The sequence below is a fragment of the Alligator mississippiensis genome, chromosome 11 (assembly GCF_030867095.1).
Source record: "Alligator mississippiensis isolate rAllMis1 chromosome 11, rAllMis1, whole genome shotgun sequence".
NCBI lineage: Eukaryota > Metazoa > Chordata > Crocodylia > Alligatoridae > Alligator > Alligator mississippiensis.
In genome coordinates this window covers 104,869-123,284 of record NC_081834.1, presented here as the reverse complement: position 1 = coordinate 123,284, position 18,416 = coordinate 104,869, and the positions used below count along the sequence as shown (strand labels likewise).

Here is an 18,416-nt window from a genome sequence, read left to right as displayed (position 1 = left end):
CTGCTTTGCCTGAGCAAGGGGGCGCGAGCCCCAAAGCTTGCAAATCAAGAATTAGTTTTCCAACTACTTAGCTGGTCGAATAAAAGATCCCACGCTGCCAAGACTTCTGCAGGATCCAGTAGAACCACTTTTTCACCCTCCCCTTTTCACTTCCTTTCTACAGTAACACTGATCATGCTTCCACTTACCGACAAGTAAATACTCCTTTGGGCAATGATAAGGGAGTTTAGTCCCACTGGGTTTGTGTCCACGTGTGAGAGGGGAAAACGGCACTTTCCTGGCAGTTGCAGTCACGATTCATAACTCAGAACTGAACGGGCTGCAAGTAGGGACGAACCAACCTGGTTTTGGAGCGTTGTTGGGCACATGGGCACTCTGTTTCAACGTCTGCCTCATGCTGCACAGCACACAGGCACCAAAACCCACCAGCTACGTCCTGATGTTCTTGTCATTTCAGGAACAGATTAATGGGACGGTGAGTCACAGGTAGGAGGAAGGAGGGGTAGCAGCAGGGTTGACTATCGATCTTGTTAAGAAGCACGCTGATGTTTGAGCAGAGAGCTTGTCCGTGAGAGCGAAACTGTTTTAAAAGACGAACTTTAATGGAACCTTTCAACTAATAAATATTTTCTTGTCTGAAATACTAGAAACAGAAATGTCTGAACTATATACATTTGGTCATCTCAGCAATGGAGGTTTTACAGCCGTGCTGCAGACATTGTCTGGACGCAGGTCAGTGCTTTTGCAGCGTTCAGAGGACACTCGGAGGCGACACACACAGGCTGGGGGCTAAAAAGCTGATCCTGCCAAACCTTCCCACACCCCAGGAACCCCCTTCAGATCCCGTCTACCCATGGTCCCTCCCGTGGAGCGTGCCGACGTCCCCACATTGTGCCCACCCATTCCCCCACCCAACCCGCATGGATTACACCTGCCCTCCCACCCCCCTCGGCAGACCCCCCCAACCCCCTCCCACCCCCCTGCAGACACCACCTGCCCCCTGCCCCTCTGCCGATGCCCCCCACCTAGGGTTTGCGGGGGGAGCAGGGAGCTGTGGGTGGGGAATGAGGAGCACCAGCAGAGCTGGGGGTGGGAAAGGGGCTGCGGGTTGGGAACGAGGGGCACTGGCAGGGCTGGGGGCAGGAGGGAGGGGCACTGGCAGGGCTGGGGGAAGCAGGAGTGAGGGGTGCCGGTAGGGCTGGGAGGGAGCCGGGGGCTGGACACCTGAGACACCGGAGATGAAGCAGGCATTTCTCAGAGTTAAAAATGCCCTGTGCACCCAGCCAGGGCTGTACACACCGGACTTCACCAAACCATTTGCATTGCATCCGCATGCCTTCGACGTGGCAGGAGGTGCGGTGCTGTCCCAGACACGGGAGGAGGGGAAATATCCAGGGGCCTGCATTGGTCCATAGTGCTAGTGGGTGTGCTCCCCGGTGGAGACGCACGGGTTCACGCCCGTTGTGCCCCCGGGAGCCAAGGACCCGGACCCCCAGCAAAGAGCCAGGAGGTAGGCGTCAGAGCGAGAGAGAGGGCGAGCGAGCGCAGGGTGCTTGTAGGGGGCTGAGCAAGTGTGCGTGTGCGTGTGAGCATGTGCGTGCATGTGTGCATGTGGGGCCGTGCCGAGTGGGATGCCCCAGCTGCGTGGAGCCCGGGAGGGAGGGAAGCCCCCCGCCCCGCCAAAGGTCCCTCCTGAGCTGCGCCTCCCAGGGAGCCCCGGGAACAGAGCGCGCAAGCAGGCGCAGCCCAACCAGGGGCGGGAATCTGCACAGGAGTTTGCGCAGAGGAGAGCGCAGAAGGCGCCCAGAGGGCTGGTCCGAGCAAGCGGCCTGAGCCCAGAGGCCTGAAGAGCAGCTGCTGAGACCAGGGCAGTACAAGAAGTGGCTCGCAGCCACGGCACTGACTCGCCGTGCCCGGCAGCTTCAGCTTCCCCGCACCCAGACCCCAGGCACACAGAGCGTGCAGCCCTAGCCCTGGACGGCGGGGGCTGCCTGGGGTGGCAGCGGTGCTGGCCCCGAGCACAGGGATTTCCAGAAGTCCCGCTCGGAGGACGGCCCCTCGGGTTCTGCGTGCACGCGCGGAGGTGACCTTGCGGCCCGGGCATCATCACACAGGGTCTTAATGAGGGCTTCTCTCTTCTGCTCCTTCCTCTCTCTTTCCTCACCCCTTTCAAGTCGGCCACAGTCCCGTGGTCATACTCGGCAGTCACCCGAGCTATGTGCACTGTCCCCTTGACCCCATGCCCAATTAGAGCTTGTTTGCTCAAGGGTTTTCGGTGACTCTCTTCCCTTCCCCAACGATGCCTTCAAGACAGCAGGTTGTGGGATGCCAGAGGTGCCACCACATGTGGCGGGCCAGTACGGGGTGCTCCTGTGTTGAGCCCCCCCCTCACTGTGCCCACCACCTTCCAGGCTCTGCGCGCCTCCCTGGGCACCTCACGTCCAGCCGACCCCCTTCCAGGAGCACACCTGCAAGCCTTGGGGCAATGAAGCCACAATTCATGATCTGGGCTGATCTTCACCCTGTGCCCCCTGGGAACACAGGCCTAGCAGACTTTGAGGGTACTTGATCCCCTGGAAGAACTTGGGCTGCTTCCCTGTCTGAAGCAGAAATCGGGGTCCCCCTTCCTCAGCCGAACCAAGGGGATCCCAAGCCATGATCTACACCCTCTCCCAAAGAGTCTCCCATGCTAGGTACAGAGGAGAGCTGTACTGGTTACAAGGGGAAGGTGTGGAACAGGGTACAGGACAGAGCAATATCCGAGAAACCCCTGAGAGCAAGCAGCGACATGGTAGCCTTTGATCACACGTCTGGGTTACTGCAAGCTACATATTTAGTTAAGAGGGCTGTGCAAAATGTCACTGGGTGTTTCATTTCCAAGCTGTTTTAATGCATTTCAAGCTCCAAGCAGTGAAATCAAAATGAAACAAAAGGATTCGCTAAGAAAGAAGGGCGCTCGTAACATTTGAAAACTTTGGAAATGGTTTGAGTTCTGAAGCAGGGCTCACTTGGCTTTAGCACAGGGCCCCAATGGCAGCAGCAGCAGCTTCCTCTTATCCGGCTCACAGATCTGGGGGTCGAACCCCCTGGAGGAGTCCGGCACAGCTCGGCAGCCCTCCTGGGGGTGTGAGCCCCCAGATTGGTGCATCAGAGAAGGGGAGGCTGCAGCTGGTGCCTGGCACAGGTGGCAACAGCCATTCTCTCCGGGGGTGGGGAGCACAGCCCGTGCCCAGCCCTGGTCCCAGGTGACAGGGCAGCCTCCCCTCATCCGGGGCACGGATCCGGGGGCTTGCACCCGCAGGAGGGCTGCCAGACTGTGCCAGACTCTTCCCAGGACTGCGAGCCCCCAGATCTGTGCATCGGCTGAGGGTAGGCTGCAGCTGGTGCCTGGCACAGGAGGCAGCAGCAATTATCTCTGGAGCTGGGTGCACTCCATGCCCAGCGCCGGTCCCAGGTGACAGGGCAGCCTCCCCTCATCCGGGGCACGGATCCGGGGGCTCGCACCCCTGGGAGGGCTGAGGGGCTGTACTGGACTACTCCTGGCAGTGCAAGCCCCTGCATCTGCACCAGATGAGAGGAGGTTGCAGCTGCTGCTTGGGACAGGCGGCAGCAGCAATTCTCTCCAGTGCCGGGCGCAGCCTGTACCCAGCACTGGTCAGAGGTGCCAGGGCAGCCTCCTCTCATCCGGGGAGCAGAGCTGCGGGCTCGTGCCCCGGGAAGGCTGCCGGGCTGTGCTGGACTCCTCCCAGGGATGCCAGACCCAGATCTGCGTGCCGGATGAGAGGAGGCTGCCCTGTCATCTCCGACCGGTGCGGAAACCAAGACAGCCCAGCTTCCAAACTCAAAATATTTTGACCATTTCTAAATGTTTCAAGTGCCCTGCTTTTCCTTCAAAGCTGTTTCAAATCCTTTTGTTTTGTTTCCATGTCACTGTTTTCAGCAGCAAACACATTGAAACAGTTTTGAAAAGAAACACCCAGCAACATTTTGCACAGCCCGACTACCTATATAGCCTGCAGTAAGTCCGAGGCGTGATCAAAGGCTACCATGCCGCTGTTTGCTCTCAGGGATTTCTCGGCTATTGCTCCGTCCTGTACCCTGTTCCACACCTTCCCCTTGTAACCAGTACAGCTCTCCTCTACCTAGCATGGGAGACTCTTTGGGAGAGGGTGTGGATTATGCCTTGGCATCCCCTTGGTTCATAGGTTCCTAGTTTCCTAGTAGTTAGGGGTCAGAAGGGACCTGAATAGATCATCTAGTCTACTCCCCCTGCCACTGGTTGGAGCACACGCTGGGATCACACGACCCCAGGCAGGTGTTCATCCAACCTCTGTTTGACTTTACCCAAGGTAGGAGCGAGGACCACTTCCCTAGGAGGTTGGTTCCAGACCCTAGCTACCCTGACAGTGGAATCGTGCCTCCTCTTCTCTCACCTGAACCTATTCTCCAGCAGCTTCTGGCCATTGTTGCTGGTCACCCCAGGTGCTGCCGGGGGGAGTAGGACCCTTCCTAATTGCTGCTGATCTCCCTAACGAGTTTGTAGGCAGCCACCAAATCCCCCTCAGCCTCCGCTTGCTGAGGCTGAACAGGTTCAGGTCCCTCATCCTCTCTTCGTGGGGCCTGCCCTGTTGCCCTCCAGCCAAGCAGGTGGCCTCCTCTGAACCCTCCCAAGGCAGGCCACATCCTTCTTCAAGTGCGCTGCCCACAACTGGACACCGCACTCCAGTTGGGGCCGGACCAATGTCGCGGAGAGGGGGACTGTCACCTCTCTGGACCGGCTTGAGATGCATCTTTGGATGCATGACAAGGTGCGGCTGGCTTTGCTGGCTGCGGTCTGCCATTGGCGGCTCATGCTCATCTTGGAGTCAATAATGACTCCAAGATCCCTTTCCGCCTCTGTGCTAAGTCAAGTCTAAGTCTAATTGCAGCCTCTCTCTCCCTTCGAGCATGCCTACCTCTCCCCACATCGTGGTGTCATCGACAAACTTGGACAACATGTTTTCCACCCCCTCGTCCAAGTCGCCGATGAAGATGTTGAACAGTGTAGGCCCAGGACCGAGCCCTGGGAGACCCCACTCTTCACATCCCGCCAGGTCGAGTGCGACCCGTCCACCACTGCTCTCTGGGTGCGCCCCATCAGCCAATTTGTGACCCATCCAACTGTGTAGGCATCAATGCCACAGTCGCTCGTTTATTAATGAGGATGGGGTGAGAGACAGCGTCAAAGGCCTTCTTAAAGTCCAGAAAGACTACGTCCACGGCGACACCATCATCCAGGGATTTAGCTACCTGGTCATAAAAGGCCATCAGGCTGGTCTGGCAAGACCTGGCTTTGATGAGCTCATGTTGACTTCCCCTGGGCATGATCTCCCCTGCCCCCCCCCTCACACATGTGCTCCTTGATAATTGTTTCAAGGGATTTCCCCACGACCGATGTGAGGCTTCCCAGGGTGAAGCTCAGTCCAGATCATGGATGGGGGCTTCACTACCCTAAGACTTGCAGGTGTGCTCCAGGAAGGGGGTCGGCTGGACGTGAGGTGCCCAGGGAGGCACGCGGAGCCTGGAAGGTGGTGGGCGCAGAGAGGCGGGGGGCTCAACACAGGAGCACCCCGTACTGGCCCGCCACATGTGGTGGCACCTCTGGCATCCCACAACCTGCTGTCTTGAAGGCATCATTCGGGGAAGGGAAGAGGATCACCAAAAACCCTTGAGCAAACAAGCTCTAATTGGGCATGGGGTCAAGGGGACAGTGCACATAGCTCGGGTGACTGCTGAGCATGACCACGGGACTGTGGCCGACTTGAAAGGGGTGAGGAAAGAGAGAGGAAGGAACAAAAGAGAGAAGCCCTGATTAAGACCCTGTGTGATGATGCCCGGGCCGCAAGGTCACCTCCGCGCGTGCACGCAGAACCCGAGGGGCCGTCCTCCGAGTGGGACTTCTGGAAATACCAGCTGCCGCTGGAAGCAGAGGAGAGCAAGCTCAGGCACGAGCTAGAGCTGAAGTGAATGGAGATGGTGGGGAAGGAGGCCCAACGCCAGCACAAGGCAGCCCAGCGCCAGCGCCAGCATGCTGCCCAAGAGGCCAGGCTCACATGCAGACATGATCTCTCAGGACTCAGGATGCAGCCAAATACTGGAGTGGCAGGCGCTCAGCCAGCCCCAGCTGCACCCCTCAGACCCAGCACCCCAATCTCCCTCATGACAAACGTGCAGACGATCCCGGAGCGTTCCTCAGTCATTCTGAGAACAAGCACGCCAGGGGAAGCGGAGATGCGGGGCCTGCCCGGAGCCAGGGGCAGGGGCGTCGCGGCCAGAATTGCTGACCGCATCCAGCCCTGCCACAACTAGCCCGTGGCCCTCATCCAGGTGGCACCACGGCATGGAGCCAGGAGCAGTGCAGAGCAGATCCTGAGGGACCTGGGATTTGGGAATCCCACAGCGCCCGGCACAGACCAGCTCTTCTTCAATCCCGAGGGGCAGGACAAAAGGCAAGGACCAGGAGGGAGGAGCACCAGGAGGCATGGGGGTGGGAAAGGGCTGTGGGCTGGGGGTGAGGGGCACCGGCAGGGCTGGGGGGGCAGGGGGAAGGGGCACACCTCTTCCCCCACCCGGGTGTCTGCTTTTGTGCAATCGCACAACCCTAGCCCCGTCCCCCCTTGAAAGAAGCCTCCCTCCCATTTCCCCCTGTCCCTCCCACACCATCCCCCACACACAGAAATGCTCCCCTTTCCCCTCTGCTCCCCTTTCCCCCCTGACCCCATCCCTCCCATGCCTGCACCCCAACCCCCCAGCCCCAGTGTCCCCCAGCCTGGCAATGGGATTCACGGCAGCTCCTTAGAAACTTTGGCGTCTGCGTCTGCTCCGGCCACCTCGAAAGAGCCTGGGTAGGCGCCTCCTCTTCTTGTGCTCATCGGGCCATGGGCCGAAAATTAAACATGGCTTTCTTCGCAGGATGAGGTCTGTACTGCACTGGCTGTTCATCCCATAAAACACATTAGCTCCCTGTGGGAAGACTAGCTCTGCAGAAAGAAAAGAAAAGAAAAGAAAAGAAAAGAAAAGAAAAGAAAAGAAAAGAAAAGCCGCGTCGAGTGATTTACTCTGGATAGCAGCACGACAAGCAAGCGCAGGACATGGGGGGGGCATTCAGAGGTGCGCTGTGGCTGGGCACGTGCCTCTCTGAAGTTCCCATAAGGGGCTTTAACATGGTTTTTACTAGGTATAACTTCTCCTTTCCCACCAGCAAAAGTATGAGAAATGTTGTACCACCCAAAGTTATGCTTCTGCAAGTGTGATAACACCAAACGTACGTGCGCACTACAGGAAACCGTTTCCTGGCTCTGAGATCATTGACTGCAGACGATGTGTGCACGATGTATGCACACAGGGCTGTACATTTAGGGGGAAGGCAATCATTTGCCTTGCTTCCTTAATGCATCATTTCCACGTGTGGTTTTGTGCAGCTTGCATGTGCTGGGGCTTTATTCAACAAATGGGGCAAGACCAATTCTCTTCCATTCAGCCGAGACAACCCCTTTACCTCCTCATGCACCAAGAGCAGGGCTTGAGCCTTGCCTTTTGGCAGCAGAGGAGATTGCTGCTCCCTGAGCTCCCAGATACCTGTCTGCCAGCAATGGGAGACAGCTGTTTTCCAAAGAGGTGTGTGTGTGGGGAGGGGGAGCGCTGGGGCCTTGGGTTGCTGGGTCCCAGAGGTGAGCAGAAGGAAGCCTGCTCAGCCTGGCTTTCTCCCCTCCCGTTGCATCCTCCCTGCTTTCACTGCCTCTGAAAGAGGGCTGGGAAATCCAGGGCAGGGCCTGAGGCGGCTGCTGATTTGATGCTGATGAGAGTTTGACCTGGCAATGGTCAGGGAGTGATGGTGGACTCTCCTCCTGCCACGCAAGATACCCAGCAGGCTTAGGGCTTGCCGAGCACTGCAAGTGCAATGCATACAATCAAGGAGCCCCCCTGGGAAGGCAAAGCTATTCTGCGGGTAATGCTCTGCATTTATACAGTGCTTTCCCCCGTAGGGTCTGTGACCGTCAGGATGGCTTTGGGACACCTTCCTGGTGCAGAGGGCGCAGAGGTTGTCCAGCAGGATGGATTTCAGGGAGTGGATCTGGACTGTGTCTTCCCTGTGGCTTTTTGGGCAGCAGCCAGTGTACAGGTGATGCTCCCACTGCTTCTTTTGCAGTTGGGCCTGACTGCAGACCGCTGGACACATGTCAGCGCTGGATCTCTACTTGTCAGTCTTCCCCAACTGCACCCATGGCATGCCAAAGGGGAGCAGCGGTGTGCTGACTCCTACCAGGTACTCAAGCGGGAGGGCGACTGACCCTGGCTTTGAGATGAAACAATGCACTGTTTCTAAAATGGATTCACATGCATGTTCTTCTGCAACCATGAGGAGGAGATTTTAAGCAGCAAAAAGTTTTGCTGTCTTACCTTTGTGCTCGGAGATGACCTGCACAAGTTCAAAATTATCGACTTCTATGACGTCGACATCATATTTCGCCAGTATTTTTTCAATGACCACGGTGGTCCTGTCCTGGCAGGTTAACTGGAAAAAGCATTTTGCAATGACTGATTTTGCTTCTTTGTTTCTCTACATCTGTTTTCAGGTTATCTATCTGGCGTGTTGGCTTGGTGTCTCATCGAGGAGGTACAGACAGCGCGCGACTGGGAATTACGGCGATGGGAATAGCCTCGTGCACAGCACATCCTAGCAAAGGGTGACGGTGCCTGTGTGTATGTGACTCTACCAAGCTGCCTGGCTAGATTGTGTTTGTCCCTGGTGTCAAAAAGACCACTCTGAATGCTCTTTGCTTTTGCCTCTGTCTCTCTGAAACCTTTCCTTCCAGCGTGACCACCCGCACGGAGCAGAGTCCCAGGAGCCACGAGGCTGGTCCTATGCCATCAAGGCTTTTCTTGCCTAACTCTACCTTGTGCCAGTGAGATGGCCCAAGCAGCAGCTGCATCACCATGAACCTGGCCCAGGGTTTACTTCTCAACACTTTCCCTTTCCCTGGAAAGACCCAGCCAACCTTCTCAGAAACAACCTGGAGAAACATGGGCAAAACCGAATGACTCCAGAGCACATTGCTTGTGGCTGTTGAGCCAGGTCTCTAAGGCGCTTGTGCATGGACCCAGGTGGGAACGGCAGGAGGCTTTGAGTGGACTCCTCCAGGGATGTGTCCTGGCTCCGCTGCTGTTCAGATGATTTGGCTGCAGGAATAAAGAGCTTCCTGAGCCAATGTGCAGAGAGCCCCAGACTGGGAAGGACAGCAGCCGCACTGGGAGCGCTGTCTGCTGGCTGCAGTTAGGGCTGGGGGCTTGGACTCGGGTGTGCTGAGGCTCTTGCTAGCACGAAAACAACCAGCAAGTTCCTGGGTTTTGCTTCTCTGCTCGGGCTCACACCAAGCCCCACGTTTGGCATTGGGCCTCGCCTCCTTGCTTTACCTGTAGCAGGTGACGGTTATTCTTGGTGTTTTGGGCACTGGGAATAGTAGTTGTTGGGAGGCTGGCTTGTGCAGTGTTAAGGACAGGTCAGACGTAACTTGAGTGGGAAGGTTTAGTCAGGAGTGATCCTGCCTTCAGCAGGGGTTAGATTACATGGCCTCCTGAGGTCCCTTCCAGCTCCACTGTCCTCTAAGGGAAAATGAAGGCTAATACATGATGCTGTTTAGAGGTGTCTGCCCTTTGGGAGCCTTGTGTTACTACATACTCTCTATTGCTATACAGCATCTTCCGGGGACTTGCCTCAAGCTGTTCTTCAGTGTATCTGTCTGCCTACCTGTGCACGCACGCCCATTCGTACAAGTGGAGTGCACGTTTTCTCCTTACCTTACTCAATGGTTGAGGACAAGTGGTGGATATTATCCGGCTGAAAGGCCAGGGAAGAGTTTGGGAGGTGGACTGTACTCTGACTACTAAAATGCCAGTGTCGATTCACCTAAGAATCAAGGGCATTATGTGGCCCCTAATATTGCAAAGCTTTGTCTTGGTGTGAATCAGAGCAGCAGAGATTTTACATAGAAATTATCATTCGCAGAGAAAGCACATCCAGTAATAAATCTACACAGCTCTTCCACATCACTTACCAGGATGCTTTTATATACAGATCCTTTGCTGTTCGGCATTGTGGTCCGAACTATACGGGCGTCTCCTGTGTGCTGTGGAGGAAAAAGTCAGAAACGTGATGGAAGCGGTAGGGATGAAAGAGTAGAACCAGGAGCAAGTATTTTGGGGTCTACACCTGGTCCTTGGATGTTGTTAGTGGTGGTGTCCTACTGACAGGAGTAACTCAGTTTGGTATTTGCAATGAAGTATTCATATGTAGTATTTCATCTACAACTAATACCCCTGAAACATGGATGGTATCGAGTGTTGCCGTGTGAAATGGGTGTTTAGTTGGTCTAATAAAAGACAGCACTTTTACCCAGAGAACTTTGTCTGCTGAATGAAACGGTGGCATCCCGACTACACAAGGTGCTTTGCTCAGGAAGGAGCTCCTGCAGAGCAGACGTGCCTACTGACCTTTCTCTGCCGTTCCCTATCGGGCAAGGCTCCTTGCCCAAGGAAACGGGCTCTCTTGGGATATGAAAAGGAAACTAATATTCAAAGACACTGGACACTCGGCTTCCATCTCCTGCACCCCTTTGTGTTTGCAGATTCCTCTGACTTGTGCCCAGCTGGGGAGGGGGGCATGGGACATGGGGAGGAGGGCAGAGGGGCCCGGGCTGCAGGCACGACAGTGCTGGGAGTGGGGGATATGCCTCGCTGCCTCTTGCCCAGCCAGGACAGGCGGGGGGCAGGGGCATGATGCAGGTGCACCTTGCTCCGGGCGGAAGGGGGCAAGCAGTTGCAGGGCACAAACCCCACTCCCAGCACTGCCATGCCCACATCCTGTGCCCCCTACCCTGGCTGGGTAAGTGGCAGCACGGCATTGCCTGCCAGTTGCCCAGCCGGGCTGGGTAGTGGGCTGCAGTACTGTGGGGGTGGGCCATGCAGGGGAACTGTGGGCCCTGCGGGGAAGGCTGTGGTGCTGGGGGCAGCAGAGCATGGGTTGTGGGGGGGGGCTGTGCCCTGTTTGGGGGCAGAGGACCCACCCCTCCTGAGCAGCCCCCTCACACAGTTCCCACTCACCCACAGTCCCCTCACAATCCACCCACCGCCTGTCCCACCCCCCACGCCCACCCCACCCCCTGTCCCACCCCACTCCTGCAAACCGGTGCTGGCTGCAGGCTCTGGCTGCCCCTGGCTGCAGATCCGGGAGGAGCTGGGCAGGGTTATTTTGCCCCAAGTGTCACAACTTGCCCCACACCAAAGGCCACGTGCAGACACATGTGCTGAGGAGAAATCCCCAGCTCAAATACGTGCCGCTCCTATCTGAGCTGCTGCAAGCACATGGGCCTGCACGTGCGGACGTGCCCTAAGGGTGCAGAGAGAAGTGGAGCTCCCAGCTGTAACTCAGAACAAGTTTTGCAAAGTGATCTGAGTTACACCCTTACCCCAGACCAAACCGAAGGTCACTGCGGGTCCAGAGGGGCGGGGATCTCGCTGCCCGCCGGGAGCCTGCAAGCAGGTTCCCACAGCCAGGGCCAGGCTCTGTGCAGTCCTGGCTGTTTGCGAATGGGAGGCGGAAGGCAGTGGAGGGAGCTGGTACTTGGGGCTCCGCACCTGGTGCTAAAGGATGGAGTGGGGGAAGTGGAGCCCCCACCCCACCTTGGGGGCTGCACTACACTGGCCCCAGCCTGTAGAGGGGGGCTGAAACCCCCAGACTCAACTCCTGCTCCCTTGCCCCCTCCCACTCTGAAAGCACCGGCAGGTGGGGAGCCCCAGAAGACACACGTTCCAGAAGACACTACGTTTTGAACATCTTTATCTGACACCACATGCAATGAGGTGGGCCACTGAAGCTGCTTGCAGCCGCGCACTTGTGTTTGCTCACAGCTAGGACCAGCTTGTGGGGGACAGGAGCAGCCAATGGACGTGGAAACTCAACTTTCACTTAGACTGTAAATATTGCCAGTTCCTCCTACCCTTTTCACACCGAATACTTTGAGCAAAAGGTTCTAGACCATACCTTTCCTTGAGAAAGGTCCCCAGGCTGGTCCTTGTGCAGGTCCCCAGGCTTGTCTTTGGGCACGTCCCCAGGCTGGTCCTGAGGCAGGTCCCCAGGCTCGTCCTCGTCATGGTCCTCAGAAAGGTCCCCAAGCTGGTCCTTGGGCAGATCTTCAGCCTCGTCCTCGGGCTGGACCACAGGCTGATCCCCAGGCTGGTCCCTGGGTAGCTTCACAGGCTTGCCTTCGGGCTGTTTCCCGGGCTGGACCCTTGGCTGGTCCCCGGGCTGGTCCTCATGCTGGTTGCCAGGCTGGTCCTTGGGCAGGTCCCCAGGCTGGTCTTCAGGGTGGTCCCCGGGCTGCTCCTCATGCTGAAGCTCAGGCTGCTCCACGGGCTGGTCCCCGGGCTGGTCCTCATGCTGGTTGCCAGGCTGGTCCTTGGGCAGGTCCCCAGGCTGCTCCTCATGTTGGAGCTCAGGCTGGTCCCCGGGCTGGTCCTCGAGCTGGTCCCCGCTCTGGCCTAAATACAACAATTTATTTGGAGCTAAATGAGCTAAGTGAAAATGGCTGTACCAGCCTTAGTTATGTGTGGCTCTTTTATGAAAAGAAGCCACATCAATGACATTGTACAAGAATTGTTCACAAAAAGAGTCTCTCCGTCGTCCCTTTCTGATTCTTTCCCTGCCCCAACTCGAATCTCTCCTCTCTCTCTGTCTTAACTCAGTAACATCAACTCCAGATCCTGTTCGACAAGATGTTAACCTCTTCATTTCTGCTGGCATTTCCCCTATAGTCTAACTCCATCAACACGTCTCTGTTTTCAAATCCTTCTTTAAAACCCACTTCTCTAAAACTCTTCTTACCTTCTTACCCGCACTGATTGCCGGCTCCCAAACTCTTGGGCTAGGCTTGCCTTGTCTGGTATTTCTTACAATATTCTTTAGGCACTGACAAGTGATGCTTTAGCCCATGATCAGCCGCTGACAGCACTCTACACCCAAGCACTGAGAGACAGGCATGGCTGCAGAGCACTTTAAAAAATGCCTGATTGTCAGACCAATGAGCCCTCATTACACGAAGGTGCAGACTAAGGCGCTCCAAAGCAGAGCGCCTTCATCAACTGCTGTTAGGACATGCCAGGAGCAGGGCTGGGCTGAAGCAGCCTGGCCTTGTTCCTGGTGCTGTCCTTAGGATGCGGGCAGAGAAGCAGGGGCGACACAGGGAATGCACGGGGGTGCACCCCCTGAGAGCACCGGGCACCCCTGTCATGCTGCGTTCCCTGTGTAGCCGGTGGGCAGGGTAGCAGGCGGGAGCACCAGAGCCCCTCCTGCGAGCGCTGGCCGGGGAGTGGGGCTGCCAGCTCCAATGGCCGCGCTGCTTCTGGAAGTGGTCACCAAGTTCCCGAAGCAGCGCGGCTGCTTTTATGGTGAGTGAGATCGGGGCCCCGCAGGCAGCAGGATTGGCCACCGGGGGGCACCCCCCAACCACTGGGATCGGCCTCTGGGGTGCCCCCGGTTGCTGACTGGTATCGGGGTGGGGGGGCACGTGCTGCCCCTTGACTCAAGAGCCACCAGACACCCATGTGGGGAAGGGAGGGGAGGGAGTTGTGTCTGGGGTTGCCCAGCCTGTGCTGGAGGGTTGGGCCGGTAGACTGGTGCCCCTCCTGCCCCAAACGTGGGGGGCCTCCAATCCACACACACACACACGCGCACACACACACACACACACACACACGCACACACACACTCCAGCACAGCATGGGCAAACCCCAGAATGGACTTGTGTGTGTCTTGTCTCTTGCCCCAGCCTTGCAGTCTAATCTACATGGGTGGGCCCTGCCGAGAGTCCTCGTGGGGGTCTCTAGAGCTCAGGCTGCATATAGAAAGCTCTGCCTGCATGTTTCTCACTAAAGAAATGCCTTCGACCAATGGCTCCTCACTGAGCCTTTAAATGTGCTTGTGGAGAAAGCAGGATGTACTTTGGAAAGAACAGCTCGTTCAGCTCTGTATAACCATGAGCAAACGGGATGGACACAACACAAGTGATCGCTCTAAGACAGCTCCTATCATACGCTCAGATTAGACACTGCCCTGCCCTCTCCGCACTCCCTGCTACACAGACAAGTGCATTGTAATTCGGAGCCGTTCTTTCAGGATGTGGATCATTTCGTTCTCATGCAAGGGAGTGTCTGTCACTCAAAGTTTCAGACCCTTTTTCCAATATTACTGCAAGAAATAAATGCGGGAACAAACCCCCGGGAAACTTCTGCTGACTTTGAACAACAGTTGGATCAAAACATCGACCTGAATATTGTCTTGACCCACTGGACCCAACCCCGGGACAGAGCCTCATTGGACACATATTAGCAACCTTGCAGATACGAATCTGCAAGGTTGAACTAGCGCTCCTGCTAGCACTAAACACCTGTGACTTAGTGGGGCTAACAGAGACCTGGTGGGATTCATCCCACGACTGGGCGGTACATATTGAGGGCTATAGATTATATAGAAAGGACAGGTCAGGGAAGAAAGGGGGGGGGGGGGGGGTTGCACTTTATGTCAGTGAGCAATATATGTCAACCCTCATCAAAACAGAATCCGAGGTTGAGGAAGTAGAAGGATTGTGGGTTAGGCTACATGGGGGGCAAGGAGAAAGGGATTTGGTGGTAGGGGTCTGCTACAGACCCCCACACCAAGGGGAAGAAATAGACGCGGGGCTCCTGAGGCAACTCTCGGAGACCATAAAAGCTAAAGAGGCGGTAGTCATGGGAGACCTAAATTACCCGGACATCTGCTGGGAGACGCAGACGGCAAAGTCCCATCACTCACGCAGGTTTCTAACCTGGGTACAGGACCTCCACCTGACACAGGAGGTGCATGGTCCCACTAGGGGGAATGCCATACTGGATCTGGTATTGGCAACGGGAGATGACATGATAGGGGACCTCCAGATCGGTAGCCATTTGGGAGACAGTGATCACCTTATAATAGAATTCAACATAAGACGTCGAATGGGTAAGGTAACTAGTAGGGTGAAAGTGCTAGACTTTAGGAAAGCTGATCTCAATGCACTCAGGCGATTAGTCAAGGAAGCACTGCAGAGTAGGAGTTTTGATGGGATGGGAGCCCAAGAAGGGTGGCTGTGCCTAAAGGAAACGATCCTTCGGGCACAAAGCAAGACGATCCCCGAGCGAGGCAAAAGAGGGCAAGGGGCCAGGAGGCTTCCATGGCTGACCACAGAAATCCAGGGCAGCCTAAGGGCCAAAAGGGGAGCACATAAAAAGTGGAAACAGGGTGAGATCACTAAAGATGAATATACCTCCTCTGCTCGTGCTTGTAGGGAGGCAGTTAGGCGGGCCAAAGCTACCATGGAGCTGAGGATGGCATCCCAAGTAAAGGACAACAAGGAATTGTTTTTTAGCTATATTGGGAGTAAAAGGAAGGCCCAGGGAGGAATAGGACCCCTGCTAAATGGGCAGGAACAATTGGTGACAGATAGGGGGGACAAGGCTGAACTCCTCAACGAGTTCTTTGCCTCAGTGTTCCTAAGCGAGGGGCACGACAAGTCTCTCACTGGGGTTGTAGAGAGGCAGCAGCAAGGCGCCAGACTGCCATGCGTAGACCCTGAGATGGTGCAGAGTCACTTGGAAGAACTGGATGCCTTTAAGTCGGCAGGCCCGGATGGGCTCCATCCGAGGGTGCTGAAGGCACTGGCCAACATCATTGCAGAGCCACTGGCGGGAATATTCGAACGCTCGTGGCGCACGGGCCAAGTCCCAGAAGACTGGAAAAGGGCTAACGTGGTCCCCATTTTCAAAAAGGGGAGGAAGGAGGACCCGGGCAACTATAGGCCAGTCAGTCTCACCTCCATCCTTGGTAAAGTCTTTGAAAAAATTATCAAGGCTCACATTTGTGAGAGCCCGGCAGGGCAAATTATGCTGAGGGGAAACCAGCATGGGTTTGTGGCAGGCAGATCATGCCTGACCAATCTAGTCTCTTTTTATGACCAGGTTACGAAACGCCTGGACACAGGAGGAGGGGTGGATGTCGTATACTTAGACTTCAGGAAGGCCTTCGATACGGTATCCCACCCCATACTGGTGAACAAGTTAAGAGGCTGTGATGTGGATGACTGCACAGTCCGGTGGGTGGCGAATTGGCTGGAGGGTCGCACCCAAAGAGTCGTGGTAGATGGGTCGGTCTCGACCTGGAAGGGTGTGGGCAGTGGGGTCCCGCAGGGTTCGGTCCTTGGACCGATACTCTTTAATGTCTTCATCAGCGACTTGGACGAGGGAGTGAAGTGTACTCTGTCCAAGTTTGCAGATGACACAAAGCTATGGGGAGAAGTGGACACGCCGGAGGGCAGGGAACAGCTGCAGGCAGACCTGGATAGGTTGGACAAGTGGGCAGAAAACAACAGGATGCAGTTCAACAAGGAGAAATGCAAAGTGCTGCACCTGGGGAGGAAAAATGTCCAGCACACCTACAGCCTAGGGAATGACCTGCTGGGTGGCACGGAAGTGGAAAGGGATGTCAGAGTCCTAGTGGACTCCAAGATGAACATGAGCCGGCAGTGTGACGAAGCCATCAGAAAAGCCAATGGCACTTTATCGTGCATCAGCAGATGCATGACGAATAGGTCCAAGGAGGTGATACTTCCCCTCTATAGGGCGCTGGTCAGACCGCAGTTGGAGTACTGCGTGCAATTCTGGGCGCCACACTTCAAGAAGGATGCGGATAACCTGGAGAGGGTCCAGCGAAGGGCAACTCGTATGGTCAAGGGCCTGCAGACCAAGCCCTACGAGGAGAGACTAGAGAAACCGGACCTTTTCAGCCTCCGCAAGAGAAGGTTGAGAGGCGACCTTGTGGCTGCCTATAAGTTCATCACAGGGGCACAGAAGGGAATTGGTGAGGATTTATTCACCAAGGCGCCCCCGGGGGTCACAAGAAACAATGGCCACAAGCTAGCAGAGAGCAGATTTAGACTGGACATTAGGAAGAACTTCTTCACAGTTTGAGTGGCCAAGGTCTGGAACGGGCTCCCAAGGGAGGTGGTGCTCTCCCCTACCCTGGGGGTCTTCAAGAGGAGGTTAGATGAGTATCTAGCTGGGGTCATCTAGACCCAGCACTCTTTCCTGCTTATGCAGGGGGTCGGACTTGATGATCTATTGAGGTCCCTTCCGACCCTAACATCTATGAATCTATGAATGATTTTGGAGGCTGAAGAAAAAAGGAGTTGTGTTTTATGCAATGCGTCTTGTGTCCACATTTAAATGCCTGAGCTGACCTGGCGCTGTGCCCAAGTCTAAAATAACCCCTTCTTTCTGCAACACCCAGCAGGTCAGGTTTCTGGGGTGAAATACTGCTTTTCTTTTGTTTCCCTTCTTTCATATATCATTTCTCTGCACTGCTGTGCCAAAGCTCGACACCAGTCCTAGCTCACACATTGCACCAGGTCTGAGAAGCAGAACCACAAACCTCTTTGCCACAGGAAAGTTTCTACCTGGGTGAAGGACCACGTGTCAGTTGGACACTGGACATACCCTCAAGTCTGCAGGGCCTGGCCCTCTCATGTCAGCGATATCAGAATTTGCCCTGGTAATATAACTGTTGGTAACATTTACCCCCCAAATGCAATTCTTTGCTCAGGTTTGGGAGGTTAGGCAGCGATAGCTTGGGAAAAAATATAACTTACTCTCATTTTCTAGCTCTTCGCTGAGAAACTTGGCCAGGAGGTGTTCTGCCTCTTCCAGCACTTGGGAGCCAGGCATGTCTCCTTGCAGGTAGTGGAGCAGTCTTTTCAAGCTGGGGTAACCTGGTGCCTCCCTAAAGTCGTCTGGTGTTGTAAGGAGCCAGGTGCTGAGGAGGAGGGCTAGCGGGCTGAAAACAAATACATTGACCAAATCCGGCCATGGTCAGTCTTTGAAACAGTGATATTTGTCACTCAGCCTGTCTCGAGAAGATGGACATATTCCTTCTGCCATGAGCCAGCAAGGACTTCTGATCTGGGCGCCTTAGAAAGGACAGCTGCAATCTTTGACTGAACCTGGTTCTATGACTACCGCATCCATCTCTCTGTACTGCCCTTCCCTGCACCTTTTCTGATTGGAGGAGATCCTTTCTGAGAGGGGTGAACAAGAAAGGCTGTCCACTACTAGAAGCAGAAAAGCTGCTTTAATAGAGGGATGAATCTACCCTGGACACACAAGGGTTATTATCAGCATATACACCTGCGTTCACGTGGAAGGGGTAATGCAGGCACACACACACGTGCTCCATCCCGGCGGTGCCCAACATCTGTGTCCCGCAGGCGGGTGGGCATAGCCAGGTCCCTATCCAGCCAGATCCCAACAACAGGCCG

At 55.7% G+C, this 18,416-nt stretch overlaps 1 protein-coding gene across 1 annotated transcript; it reads right to left on the bottom strand.

The window, feature by feature from the left end:
• Positions 1 to 9,838: 9,838 nt before the first annotated feature.
• Positions 9,839 to 17,964, bottom strand: LOC132244006 (protein TsetseEP-like). The gene is made up of 4 exons (XM_059714830.1): positions 17,751 to 17,964; positions 12,080 to 12,576; positions 10,095 to 10,166; positions 9,839 to 9,877 (listed from the first exon to the last, which is right to left on the bottom strand). Exons 1-4 carry the CDS (start codon positions 17,824 to 17,826, stop codon positions 9,839 to 9,841), a joined length of 684 nt encoding a protein of 227 aa, XP_059570813.1. The 5' UTR covers positions 17,827 to 17,964.
• Positions 17,965 to 18,416: the final 452 nt, after the last annotated feature.